The sequence below is a fragment of the Hibiscus syriacus genome, unplaced genomic scaffold, assembly GCF_006381635.1.
Source record: "Hibiscus syriacus cultivar Baekdansim isolate YM2019G1 unplaced genomic scaffold, ASM638163v2 tig00111806_pilon, whole genome shotgun sequence".
NCBI classification, from domain to species: Eukaryota; Viridiplantae; Streptophyta; class Magnoliopsida; order Malvales; family Malvaceae; genus Hibiscus; species Hibiscus syriacus.
The window spans coordinates 60,038-72,642 of NW_024063184.1; the positions used below are offsets into that span (position 1 = coordinate 60,038).

Here is a 12,605-nt window from a genome sequence, read left to right on the forward strand (position 1 = left end):
TGCAGAGAAAGGGAAAGTTGAAAAACTGCAGATGCAATGAGGTAGAAGAAAGCTTGGGGTGGGTGTCAACTCTGATTTCACTTTAATTACAGTTGCAGTGAAGTTTAATGCGGTCTCATTATAATTTGGGTAAACTACCTATTTACTACTCACCTATTATTTAATTTATGTTTTAATCATTAAATTATTTTTTAATTATTTATTTAATAAAATAATAACAATACCGATTATTCCATTTTATTATTCAAAAATAAAAAATATTACATCAGTATCACTCTTAATTTTTAATGATAAGTGACTAAAACAATCAAAATATAACATTAAATATAATTTTTTTAAAATAATAATAATTGATTAACCAAAATAAAAATTAAGTAACAAGTAGGTGACCAAATATGTAGCTTATCCTTTTATTTTTAGAATAGATAAAATATTACTAAATTCAAATTATTTAAAAGGGATATATATTTATTTGTTACCAGAACCACTGGATAAGGTTTAAATGAGTCGGATAAAGGTTTTAAGTTCACTGGTAGTATTAAATACCCAAAACTAACTCCGTCCGGATGAACATTCACGTAGTGAAGGACATAAGTGAAGGACATAATAATATTTTTAAGGTATATATATATATTAATAATATAAAAATATTGTATGAAATAAACATAAATATTTTTTATTAATTTAGAGTAAGTACATTGAATTCTTATATTCTTATTATTTATGATGTTTGAATTCAGAATCTCAAATAATAATAATAATATTTTGACCACCAAAATTGTTTGATTCGTCCAATATATATAAAACTTAAAGATAGACGTAATAAATCAAAGAAAATTCAAATTTTAGAATGAGTACAATATTCTCAATTGGAAGCATGGGCAGAATTTCATGAGAGTCAAGGCTCAAACTTAAAGATAGACGTAATCAATTAAAGAAAATTCAAATTTTAGAATGAGTACAATATTCTCAATTGGAAGCAGTGGCAGAATTTCACGAGCGCTAAGATGAGCCTCGTCCCCGTTAATTTCTTTTAAAATATTAATTAATATTAAAAAAATACATTTTTTAGAAAGTAAATGAAGAAAAATGTATCCAACTCCTTAATTAAAAAAATTATATTTATAAAAAATAAAAATAGTTTAACTCCCACCTTAATAAATTACTGGTTCCACCATTGATTGGAACTACTATGGTTCCAATCCAAAATCTTTAACCATCTAGACACTACTCGCTGAAAATATTTTTAAGAAAATATTTTTTTGTAAAATAAATTATATACTCTGTAAAATATTTTTTGAAAAACGACGAAAATTTAATAAACTAAAACTTGAAACAGAAATACAATAATTAATAAAAATAATACTAAAAATATCGAAGGTTTACACTTACCACTTTCATCAGTCCTCTATAATCTGTCTAACTTAGATAAACCAAAGAAAATAATTCGTATGTCTATCTTGGATTCGGAAACAAATATCGGATTTGTTCTCTGAGATATCAGGTGTGATTAAATGTTTGATTTAACTTTAATTTTGAAAAAATTTATATTTTAATCGATTGATGTGATTTTTTAATCTGATTTAAGACTCAGTCGAATTAAGGATGTTACAAACAATACGAACGAAAGTCACATACCTTAGTTTCACTTTAGATGCGTTTGGTTCATGTAATATAATATTATCAATGAGAATGTAAGATTATCAGAGAATAGGATTACTGAGAATATTGTATTTTGTGTTTGGTTAGTTTAGCAGGAATGTAAGATTACCGTGTTTGGTTAAAGAAATAAAAGATTATTATAATGTATATTTGAACAAATTATCCTTATTATGTATTTATTTTTTTAACAAGTTGAAAAATATTTATATATTTTCTTTAAAGAATTTAAATTCATAAAATTTTATTTTAACCCCTGAACTTCATATAAAATTTTAATTATAGATTTTTTTTTGTAAATCTAAAATAGTTTAAGGATAAATTTATAATTTAACCTTCGTAGAATTTTTATTATTCAATAACAGAAGAATAATATTTAAAAAAATTAAGGACATTTTAGTCTAAAACACCGGTAATCCAACAATATCTAAAGAGAGTAAAATAATATCATTCATGGTAATATACCCAAAAAATATTATTAATAATAAAACATTACCGAAAATAATATTCTCGAACAATTAAACATAAAAATATAAATTTCATTAGAATGAAAATTCCACATTCTTTAAACCAAACTTCCCTTATTATAATATTTGCTTAAGGGCTTATATTGTAGGCTCCACACACAAGTTGACATACCAAAAACTTAATTAAATGCACTTACCTCTTATAGTTGACTCGACACCACTAAGCTCACTAAAACTTGATCTACCTTCTGTATCCCATATCTCGGTGGATCTACCCTCCACATATCCCTACAATCCTTTTGAGGTTCACTAAGTGGCAGATCCATTAAGGATTAAATGTGGGTATTGAAATCTGGATTTTTTTTTATTAATCATCTACTTTATTATTGGTATTTTATTTCTTCTCACCCTATTTAAAAATTTTGTATCCTTAACATTTATGTAATTATCCTTAAAAATATTTTTAAACCAACCCCTGCTAAACCAATATGATGGTTATTTCTCTATACATATAGGTTTTCAAAACACTAGAGTTTATTAAAAAGAACTTCGGAATGATTTACTCTCTTTGTTTAAACTTGGATACCATCATGATCCTATCTAATATCCATTTGACTATTCAATCTCCATCATCATGAACCCTAACTATCCAGGTCTCATTTTATGCATTGAAATTGAATGAGGGATTTTGAATGGAAAAAAAAAACTCTCCTAAAATGTAAATCTACTTTTTCTCCTCAAGAGAAATCAAAATTACACTCACACTTGGTTTATGATTATTCAGTTCAGTTAAATTTATTTCTTGTTTTTTATTTTGATTTTAGGTTTAATTTTTTTAATCTTATTTTAATAAAAATAGCTTTAGTTTATGTTTATAAACATTATGAGATAAAATTTTAAAAAATATATATATAAATATTTTTCGAAATAATTAATTTTTGTTAAATAAAAAATAATCAATAATTAGAACTATTTTTCTGAAAATAAATTAAAAAAACTAAAACTTAAATTAAAATGAAAATGAAAAAAGTAAAGAATTGAAGTTAATCAAATAAAATTATCGTAAAATGTTTAAAATTTAAAAAAAACAAATGCACATTAACCCTAGATAAAATTATTATTTAGGATGAAAATAAAAATAAATAAATAAAATTGATAAAATTGATAAAAAGTATTATTGAAATGTTTTAAAAAAAGTTATTATTGAATTATTATTTACTCAACAAAAGATAAACTTTTATTAAAACCCTAATTCCCATCCTCTTCCTTCTTAAACCTTTCAGCCTCTCTGAAAACCCCAATTCTCATCCTCTTCCTTCTTAAACCTCTCAGCCGTTTCCATCACCACCACCCATTCCCTAAAACCTAAACCTAAAAAGAATTCAATAGCCATGAAATCTGACTTAGTCCTTATCCTAGACTTCGGTTCTCAATACACCCATCTCATCACTCGCCGCATTCGCGCTCTGTCCGTCTTCTCCCTTTGCATCTCAGGCACTTCATCTCTTTCCTCCATCACATCGCTCAATCCGAAGGTTGTTATACTTTCTGGCGGACCTCACTCGGTCCATTCCGACGATTCGCCTTCGTTTCCAGATGGGTTCGTTGATTGGGCACTGTCCAATGGGGTTTTTGTTCTGGGTATCTGCTATGGGCTTCAGTTGATTGTTCAGCGACTCGGCGGTGAAGTCAGGATGGGGAAGAAGCAGGAGTATGGAAGGATGGAGATTGAGGTTGTGAAAAGTTGTGGTATTTTTGGTTATAAGGACGTTGGGGATAACCAGGTTGTTTGGATGAGTCATGGGGACGAGGCTGCTAGGTTGCCTGTTGGGTTTGAAGTGGTGGCTAGGAGTGAACAGGGAGCTGTCGCCGCCGTTGAGGACATAAACCGGAGGTTTTATGGATTGCAGTATCATCCTGAGGTACTTTTAGGTTTTGTTTTGTGTTTATGAAGTTCACTTCTATTGTTATTGTTTTTACATAATGAATAGTAATAAACAAATTTCTTAGATATAACACCAATTAGAAAGCGATATTTTCAGTCTAAAAGTGAATTTTACATTTTTCTTCAAAAAGTTAGCTTTTTTTAAAAGAAGAATTACATTTATTTTTGTAAGCTGCATTCAGTTCTTGGCATCTCAGTAACAAACAAAACAGAATCAAATGATGTTTATGTTTTAACTTGTGTTTGTTAAGGTTACGCATTCGCCGGAAGGGATGGAAACACTGAGATATTTCTTGTTTAATGTTTGTGGAGTGAATGCTGGTTGGAAAATGGAAGATGTGATGGATGAAGAACTTAAAGTGATCAACAACACTGTGGCACCTGATGATCATGTTATATGTGCTTTATCTGGAGGTGTTGATTCCACAGTTGCTGCAACCCTTGTTCACAAGGCAATTGGGGATCGACTTCACTGTATTTTTGTCGACAATGGTTTATTAAGGTATAGTTGTGGAATATACAATTTGGTAATAAGGTCTTGCTTCCATAATTCATTGTTTGATTTCTTTGTAGGTATAAAGAAAGAGAACGAGTGATGGAAACCTTTAAAAGTGATCTTCATCTACCTGTTACTTGCGTCAACGCAAGTGATCAATTTCTTAGTAAACTTAAAGGAGTGGTAGACCCCGAGATGAAAAGGAAGATAATAGGCAAAGAATTTATCTTCATCTTTGATGCTTTTGCCCAAGAGCTGGAGCAAAAATTAAAGAAGAAGCCAGCTTTTCTTGTTCAAGGAACCTTGTACCCCGATGTTATCGAATCTTGTCCTCCACCAGGTTCTGGAAGAACTCACTCTCACACCATAAAAAGTCATCATAATGTTGGAGGGCTTCCCAAAGATATGAAATTAAAACTCATTGAGCCGCTTAAACTTCTCTTCAAGGATGAGGTTTTGATATTGTTTCCTGTGGCATTTTCTTGTATAGTTGTCTCTTTCCTCTTCTAATGTATTTATTCTCTTGTGTGTAATTTTGAAAGGTTCGAGAACTTGGGAAGATATTGAAGGTTCCTGAGGGGTTTTTAAAGCGCCATCCATTCCCTGGGCCCGGCCTTGCAGTTCGAGTCTTGGGTGATGTAACTGAAGGCAATGCCTTGGATATTGTGCGGCAGGTAAGATGTGTTCATTAAGCAAGTAGGATCATGTTTATAAAACCTTTTAGCGTCTTTCTCAATCATGAACTTGTTTCCCCAGGTTGATGAAATTTTCATTCAATCCATCAAAGATGCTGGTATTTATGACTCAATTTGGCAAGCTTTTGCTGTCTTTCTGCCGATAAAATCTGTTGGGGTTCAAGGCGATCAAAGGACACATTCTTATGTTGTTACACTCCGAGCTGTTACAAGTCAAGATGGAATGACAGCAGATTGGTAAGTTTTTTTTCGTTCTGCAGTGCTTTGCTTTCTATGGTTGTTGCAAATATGTAAATGCTCAGCATAAGCCATAAGTTAATAGTATAAGCATAAAGCCTTAAGCTCAAACGTGTCTCTAAATATGGATTGAGTTCAAATTAATTTTATGCACATGATATGGCTGTTTGCAACAAGGGGGGGATTCATGATTTAGGTAAACGATATGGTTTTCCCAACTAGCAGAATTGTTACAGCATCGATGCTTAACACGGGACAGCTTCAAAAGTTATCATCGTTACATGCTACAAGGTGTCTCAACACCTAGGAAGCTGTATTTGCTCGTCTGGTTAAAAAAAAACCCTTGAGCTTTCTCCGTAACTCTTTCGAAATTGCAGGTACTGTTTTGAGAATAGTTTCCTTAAAGATGTTTCTCAAAAGATTTGCAACAATGTTCGAGGCGTGAACCGTGTTACATTAGACATTACATCGAAGCCCCCATCGACAATCGAGTGGGAATGATATATTCATCAGTGTCCCTTATCTTAGTCAAGCATTGATCTCTTATCTTTAGATGTGCAAGGTATATCTGCATTATCCTATTTGTCAATGGGGTTGTTCTTATACACTTGGTGCAACCAATTTTCTTTACTATTTAACATTATATTTCTGTTGGTAGTTGTAATTATATTTTCCTAGCGTAGGTGATGGATGCTTCTATCCCAACATATATTCTTTTTAAGTATGTGGTGATTATAAGGGTAGTATTGTTTATAAATTTTCTTAACCATTGACAACGTGCACTTTTTGCAACACATAACTTTTAATACACACCTTATAGATAGAGTTGCTTGAATTCGAGACTTTTAGGGAGAACAATTGAGGTCGTTTGATGGCCCAACTTTGAAAGGTTTGTGGTGATTGAAATTGTTTTCATGTTTTCATCTCAACTAAGAGGGATTGAATAGTAAGAAAAATATTGGCTTGAGTAAAAAAAACAAAAAAAAAACATAGTTATCCTAATCAATATACACCTAATTAAATAATCCCTTCTGCTGAGTTGTTCGAATTTCTATACAAATCTAATTGTAATTATGAGTTGTTCGAATTTCTATACAAATCTAATTGTAATTATTTATAGTATTTTTGTATGCATTTATTCCAATTTTTTGACTTTCTCTAATCACATAATATATATATCTATCTCTTCATATTATTTTCACATTACAATGTTATATCACATACAATCTAAAATTATAAAAATATATCTACCATGTTATATTTTATAGAAGGTATCTTGAGGATAAAAGATTAATGAAAATATAAAGGAGTTAAAGAATTGATATGAATACAATACACTGGTTGCACAAAAAAATTGTTTTTGCACCAATACCAATGTAAAAGGAAAGTCCAAAAAAGGTTTTATAAGATTAAAAAGGTCCGTTGAATGCCTCATGGATATGTCATAATAGATCCGAACACTTGCCCCGGATCGACTTTCATATCATAATTGCTCTAGTGAATAATTAAAGAAAAAATAGATAGATAAAAAATAATAGATAGATGAGAGATAGAAGAGAGATAGAAGAGAAAGAAACTAATTATAAGCGTCTCTCATAGGTTCACTATTTACTTAACAGTTGGCGGGTCTCTTTGTACATAATTTGTAAACAATTGTAGTCAAAAAGATTAAATTAAGTAAAATGTAAAATTAAAGGATTAAATTCAAACAATGGAGTATATTTCAGTAAAAAAAATAAGAATTAAAGTTGCATAGGTATTCTATAATGGTAAGGGAGCATGTGGTTTAAATTTGGTAAAAAAACATACTTAAAATGGAGAATAGATTGAAGAAATATGAAAATTGTGTAAAATTGAATGACTAAATTGAAAAATAAAAAAATTGTTATTAGAAGTGGAATTGAAAATACATATGTATTCTATGCTGGTATAGGAGTATGTGGTTCCAATTTGGTGAAAATTTGACTTAAAATGAATGAGGAATTTCTTACTGCTGTTTGATGCAATGCAGTTGTTGAACTGGTGAGTAGAAGCTATGCTTATTCGAAGAACCTCTACGGCTGCTCGACAGTTGTGGTTGAAGACGAAATCATTTCTTCTCTTCCAAATCTGCCAAATAATAGAAGAGAAAATGAGATGCCATGGAGAATGAGTGTTAGACTGACGACTTCCAGCCTTTATGATGTCGAAAATCCAGTCATCCAAGTCGAGATAGAAAAAAAAAAAGAGCTGGCATGCCAAGATTATATATATGCAGCCAGAGATGTTGAACGTAAGAACAGTCGCGTAAAACATGTAAGATTGTTTCTTGACTTGCTCCACAGAGATGACAGATGGATCATTGAAGAGGTTGCGTCTACATCTTTCAGAATTCGTCATAAGGTGTCGATGAACTATCGTCCAAAAGAATAACCTGATTCGTTGTAGCACTTATAGGTTCTAGATAGTGCTCCATTTTGGATCACAATTTGGCCATGAATCCTTAGGACAAGATTTTATAAGCCGATTGGACACTAAATTCATGTTTTGGTCCCCATCTCCAAATAGGAGAGTCGTCATCTTCACGATTTGGTAGAGGTTTAATACCCATGATATGAGATACCTATGTTGCACTGATACAAATACGGGATAGGAAACAAAAGTTTCTAAAATTACAGAGTACAAGGATGATAAGAATACGACATATAAAAAAAATTGAAATTATAAATAGATGTAAAAAAATCATAAATAAAGTTAATATTTCATAGAAAATTAGAAAATAAAATCTATAAGTAAATCAGACATTATAGTATCAAATCTCAAGACCCTTATTTTAATTTGTTAATTGTTTGTTATCTAACGGTTTAAATCTGCATATGACCCTTTTTATCTTAAATTAAACATTGAAGGGATAAAATATTTTTAAAAAATAAGGATTAAAGTAATTATTTAATCACGCATTAGGATTTAAAACTAAAATAATTATTCTATTATAGACAACATTGAATGATAATAATATGAAACAAAACAACAAGAATACCACAAAATAAAGCTAACAGTAGAAACTACACCTAAATTAGTACAAACACACAGCACAATTGCTTCAACGCCATCTTCTCCTGTGACTAAGCCAATTTATCGGCAACCAAGAGAGAGAATAATCCCATAACTCCAGTATGTTGTTGGATACTACTGTCCTTTGACTCTAGAATTAGAGTCTCCCCTTTAGATATCTTCACACTTCTTGGTTTCGAGTAGCAGGTCTACATTCTTCCGACATACCCAGCTTCATTTTGGGTAGCAGGTAGAATACCCTCTTTTTATCCGAGATTTTTTTTAAAAATTTTTTAATAAAAAATGTCAAAATTACCCCGGGGACGCATATGATAGTCACATGCCATCCCAAAACGTTCCCAAGTTCATTCAACCATACCCCGCCATCGTGGTACGTTTCCGGTACGTACCTCAATCGTTATTGTGTCGGTGACGTATTAAGTATTTGAAATGGGGTTCCTTTGTTGTTCTCGTGCTTCATAGTGGGTCACAACGGTTGTTGGGAGGATAGCTTGGAAATTCCCGATCTTCCATTCTCCATTATTATCGATAAAATCACTTAATAAGGGTACCCACTGGAGTTGTAAGTTGATCAGGCAACAAGCCTATGGTCGGAACCCAAACGTCATCCCACACATGGATATTAGACCCATTCCCCACTGTCCAAGCAATATTTTGTATGAAAGTGTGCCAAATTTTTGTCAAAAAGCGCCAAAGTGGGGAGCATAAGTGGAAATGAATTGAGGTAGGGAGGCGATCTTTCACTTTGTATTTATTTCGAAGGAACTGAATCTAAAGCGAGTGGGGTGAGCAGACTATCGCGAAGTATATTTTCTCCAAAGAGCGTTGTTGTGTTGACGTAAACAGTGCAGGCCTATGCCACCTCTGTCAAGAGGGATGCAAAGCGTGTTCCACTTCATCATAGAGGGTTTAAAATTTTGAGCAGTCGATCCCCAGATGAAATGGCAAACTAGGCGGTCAATTTCAGTGCAAATCCTTGTAGAGAGTTTCGATGTTTGCGTGAAATAGATCGGAATTGACATAAGAACCAATCAAGCTAAGGTATTGCGACCAACAGTTGAAAGGACCCGAGAACTGATAATCGGTGCAAAGAAGTCTTCTATACAAATTTACATACCGAGATATTTGCCCAGATTATCCACTACACCAAATCCCAGTCTATCGCATATTGCAGCACGCATGATGGGGTTAGTATTCGGGGCGGAGGGGGGGGGAGAGAGTTGGGTCTTACTTGAATTAACTATAGCCTGAATGGCGTCCAAACTCCGATAAAATGGACATAATCACGTCTTCACATCTGCATTAGCCATATCAACTTTTGCATAAAGCATCATATCATCTTCGAAAAAAATAAATGAGAGTAATATACCAGACTTGGTGAAACGGAAAGGTTCCGAAATACCATTATGAACCGCTACTGTTATTTGTAGTAACTTCCTAAGAATTCTATCACTGGAACATTCATCTGTTCTTCATAAAAAGAGACAAAAGTATGAATGTAAAAGTCCTAAAATTTTATTTTGTGCATTATACAAATGTGCAGGAGACAACAAAAGCCAGTCATTATTTACTTTTCCTAAATTTGAGCTGCTGCCCCTCATCCTCATGGAAGTCGCACGAGCTTGTTCACAGCCACGTCTAGGGCATCTACATTCCTCCTCAGAATTTTCCTTCACAAACATTAAGGAATCATATCAATGGGTGACATTATGCATCTGAGACAACCATGGTTAATCTCTTTCATGTATTTGGATGAATGTTTGATATAATTGTCAGACAAATATACTTTTTTTGAATTAATCACTGACATCTGATCTATTGACCGACTAATCCAGATCAGATTTTGCAGAAGCCCATTATGAGGGTGACCCTCCCAACCCAGTTTGCTTCATTCGTAAAAACTAGGGTTCAGAGGTCCACCATAACCTACCTACTTCGAGGAAGAGGCTACAATCTAATATCAGTATATCACAAAGCAAAAATACACCAAGGCAATGAAAAAAGGATACAGCTGAGTAGCTAGACTGTCCATGCCCTTCATTTCCTCATTCAATCTGCAAATAAGCAAAAAAAAATGTATTAGGTAAGGCAAATCAATATAGAAAAGCAAGATCTTATCATGCACATTTACCCAAAACGAATTCTACCATCAAATCTAGGAAAGAAATGTTTTGAGAGAGATAGAAACCTTCATTTGGTTCTACCATAGAACTTGTTAATTTATTTGTAAATAACAAGTAACTCGAAAATGCGATGATCATCCATTTTCTAGTTGAAATAGTAACAATGCATACTACGAGACCATAAATTTCCCTTTTCCTACCACCAGCTACAGCAATCTCAATAAAAATACTAGCATAGATTGTTTTATTACTACACCATTTATTTTACTGCATAAAATAATAACTAGACTAGATGCTAGATATTTAGATGGCGTAAACAGGCCGGCCATCAAACAGAGCACAGGGATACTACCTGAGACATGAATTTATATACCGGTTTCCCTTTGTTGCCGCATCAAGTGCTGCAAATCCAAAGAACAAGTTCACATTATGCATCAGAATCAGACAATCAATTTGACACATTGTAAGATTTCAGGAGGGAAAATAATCCACAAAATAAAATTCATCAGACTCCAGATGAGCAATATGTTCTATAATAAGTAGCACAACAGTTATATATTAAAGCATATATTTCACAAACAGGTCCTCAGTCCACTTGAACTGCATTTTAGCACAATTTTCAAAACTACTTCCAGTGAAGATTAGTCAGATTAATTTAGGATAAGAACAAAAAAACTTTAAGGTTGACCAATTGCTAGAACTTTGGAGCTAAGCCATGCTAATGATCTTGAAAACATAAAAGTACCCGTAAATAGTTACCTGGTTTTTAGGGGGCCAGGGACAACCCACATATGTTAATATATTTTACAAAAATGACAAGAGCAAATAACCATAAAAACAAACAAAATTCTGCAACAATGAAGTGAGTATAATGTTTAGCATTTCATTACCAGATTCTTGAAGACGCCCAACAGCATCACCGAAGCATCGCATATGATCAACCGAGCCACTAGTGACCTACAATGGATAATGGAAGTAGATTCCACATCATACGCTTATTATAAATCGAAATTGCACCACACGTTAGGAATAACTATATCCAAATTAGTCAGGTTAAGGAAAGTAAACTCAACGATGCTCCAATTCATTGCCAATGATCTAATAAAGGAAGATACTATCACATTCAATACTTCCTAATGCATAATTTCGAAATTCAAAACCCTAAAGTTCAGGAAAAGAAAAGAAAATAAACACCACCGTATTCCGTAATTGATCAAAATAGTAATTGCCTAGATTTTTTTTCAGAATGTTAACAACAATTAAAGAGTACTATTTTATGAATTAAAGAGTAATAAAATGTAAAATAAAAAAAATTAAATAAGTAAATAAGGTGAAATCATAATATCAGACCTCAGAGAGAGCGAATCGAAGCGAATCAAAGAGGGAGGAGAAGCTATCGGCAATAGCCCGAGAGTCACTCTCAACCACTTCGACGGCTTTCAAGATGTCGCTTTTGTTCCATGTCGTCTCCGATGCGCTGCCGTCGAGTCCAAATGCTTCCCGTTCAGTCTCGGAACACGTTGACGGTTGATCCGTATTCTGTTTTCTGATCGTAACTTCCTCTTCAGTAGATTCATCTCTCTGATCTACTGCTGAAGTTGAGTCTTCCATTTCTCCTTCAATAATTAGTTGTTCACTCAGCTTTTTTTTTTTTTTGGGAATCGTTTTCTTTTTCAATTTTCACTACACTTGAATTATGGATCTGGGCTGCTAATAAAATGGTCGCTTCCCCTCGGCCTATACTGATATATATTCAACTGTTTATTTTAATGGGTAAAGTACACAAAATGGTCCCCGACAATAAGATATTATTTTATTGAGTTTGTCGATTATTAAAAGTTAAAAAATGATCATCCTACAATAAGATGTTGTTTTGTTAAGTCCATTGACTATTAAAAGTTACAAAATGGTCATTCAAGTATTTATTAT

The 12,605-nt window shown here is 32.7% G+C and overlaps 2 protein-coding genes across 2 annotated transcripts; one reads left to right on the plus strand and one right to left on the minus strand.

Moving 5' to 3' along the window:
- The first annotated feature begins 3,407 nt into the window (after nt 1-3,407).
- LOC120170982 (GMP synthase [glutamine-hydrolyzing]-like) lies at nt 3,408-6,057 on the plus strand. Its single transcript, XM_039178812.1, has 6 exons — nt 3,408-4,048; nt 4,323-4,573; nt 4,645-5,020; nt 5,110-5,241; nt 5,324-5,499; nt 5,877-6,057. The coding sequence occupies exons 1-6, from the start codon at nt 3,518-3,520 to the stop codon at nt 5,998-6,000; spliced, it is 1,590 nt and encodes a 529-aa protein (XP_039034743.1). The 5' UTR covers nt 3,408-3,517; the 3' UTR covers nt 6,001-6,057.
- A 3,870-nt stretch (nt 6,058-9,927) lies between these two features.
- LOC120170986 lies at nt 9,928-12,372 on the minus strand. The gene is made up of 5 exons (XM_039178815.1): nt 12,027-12,372; nt 11,567-11,633; nt 11,029-11,077; nt 10,563-10,607; nt 9,928-10,223 (listed from the first exon to the last, which is right to left on the minus strand). Exons 1-5 carry the CDS (start codon nt 12,285-12,287, stop codon nt 10,157-10,159), a joined length of 489 nt encoding a protein of 162 aa, XP_039034746.1. The 5' UTR covers nt 12,288-12,372; the 3' UTR covers nt 9,928-10,156.
- Between the last annotated feature and the right edge of the window lie 233 nt (nt 12,373-12,605).

Bases quoted from the DNA above. Each gene is read 5' to 3' on its own strand.
- LOC120170982 (XM_039178812.1), top strand. From the start codon at position 3,518: ATGAAATCTGACTTAGTCCTTATCCTAGACTTCGGTTCTCAATACACC. The intron at 4,049-4,322 runs GTACTTTTAGGT...GTGTTTGTTAAG, and splicing joins GATTGCAGTATCATCCTGAG to GTTACGCATTCGCCGGAAGG. The intron at 5,242-5,323 runs GTAAGATGTGTT...TTGTTTCCCCAG, and splicing joins CCTTGGATATTGTGCGGCAG to GTTGATGAAATTTTCATTCA.
- LOC120170986 (XM_039178815.1), bottom strand. From the start codon at position 12,287: ATGGAAGACTCAACTTCAGCAGTAGATCAGAGAGATGAATCTACTGAA. The intron at 10,608-11,028 runs GTAGTATCCCTG...GCTTATTTGCAG, and splicing joins TATATAAATTCATGTCTCAG to ATTGAATGAGGAAATGAAGG. The intron at 10,224-10,562 runs GTATCCTTTTTT...ATGTTTGTGAAG, and splicing joins GACAGTCTAGCTACTCAGCT to GAAAATTCTGAGGAGGAATG.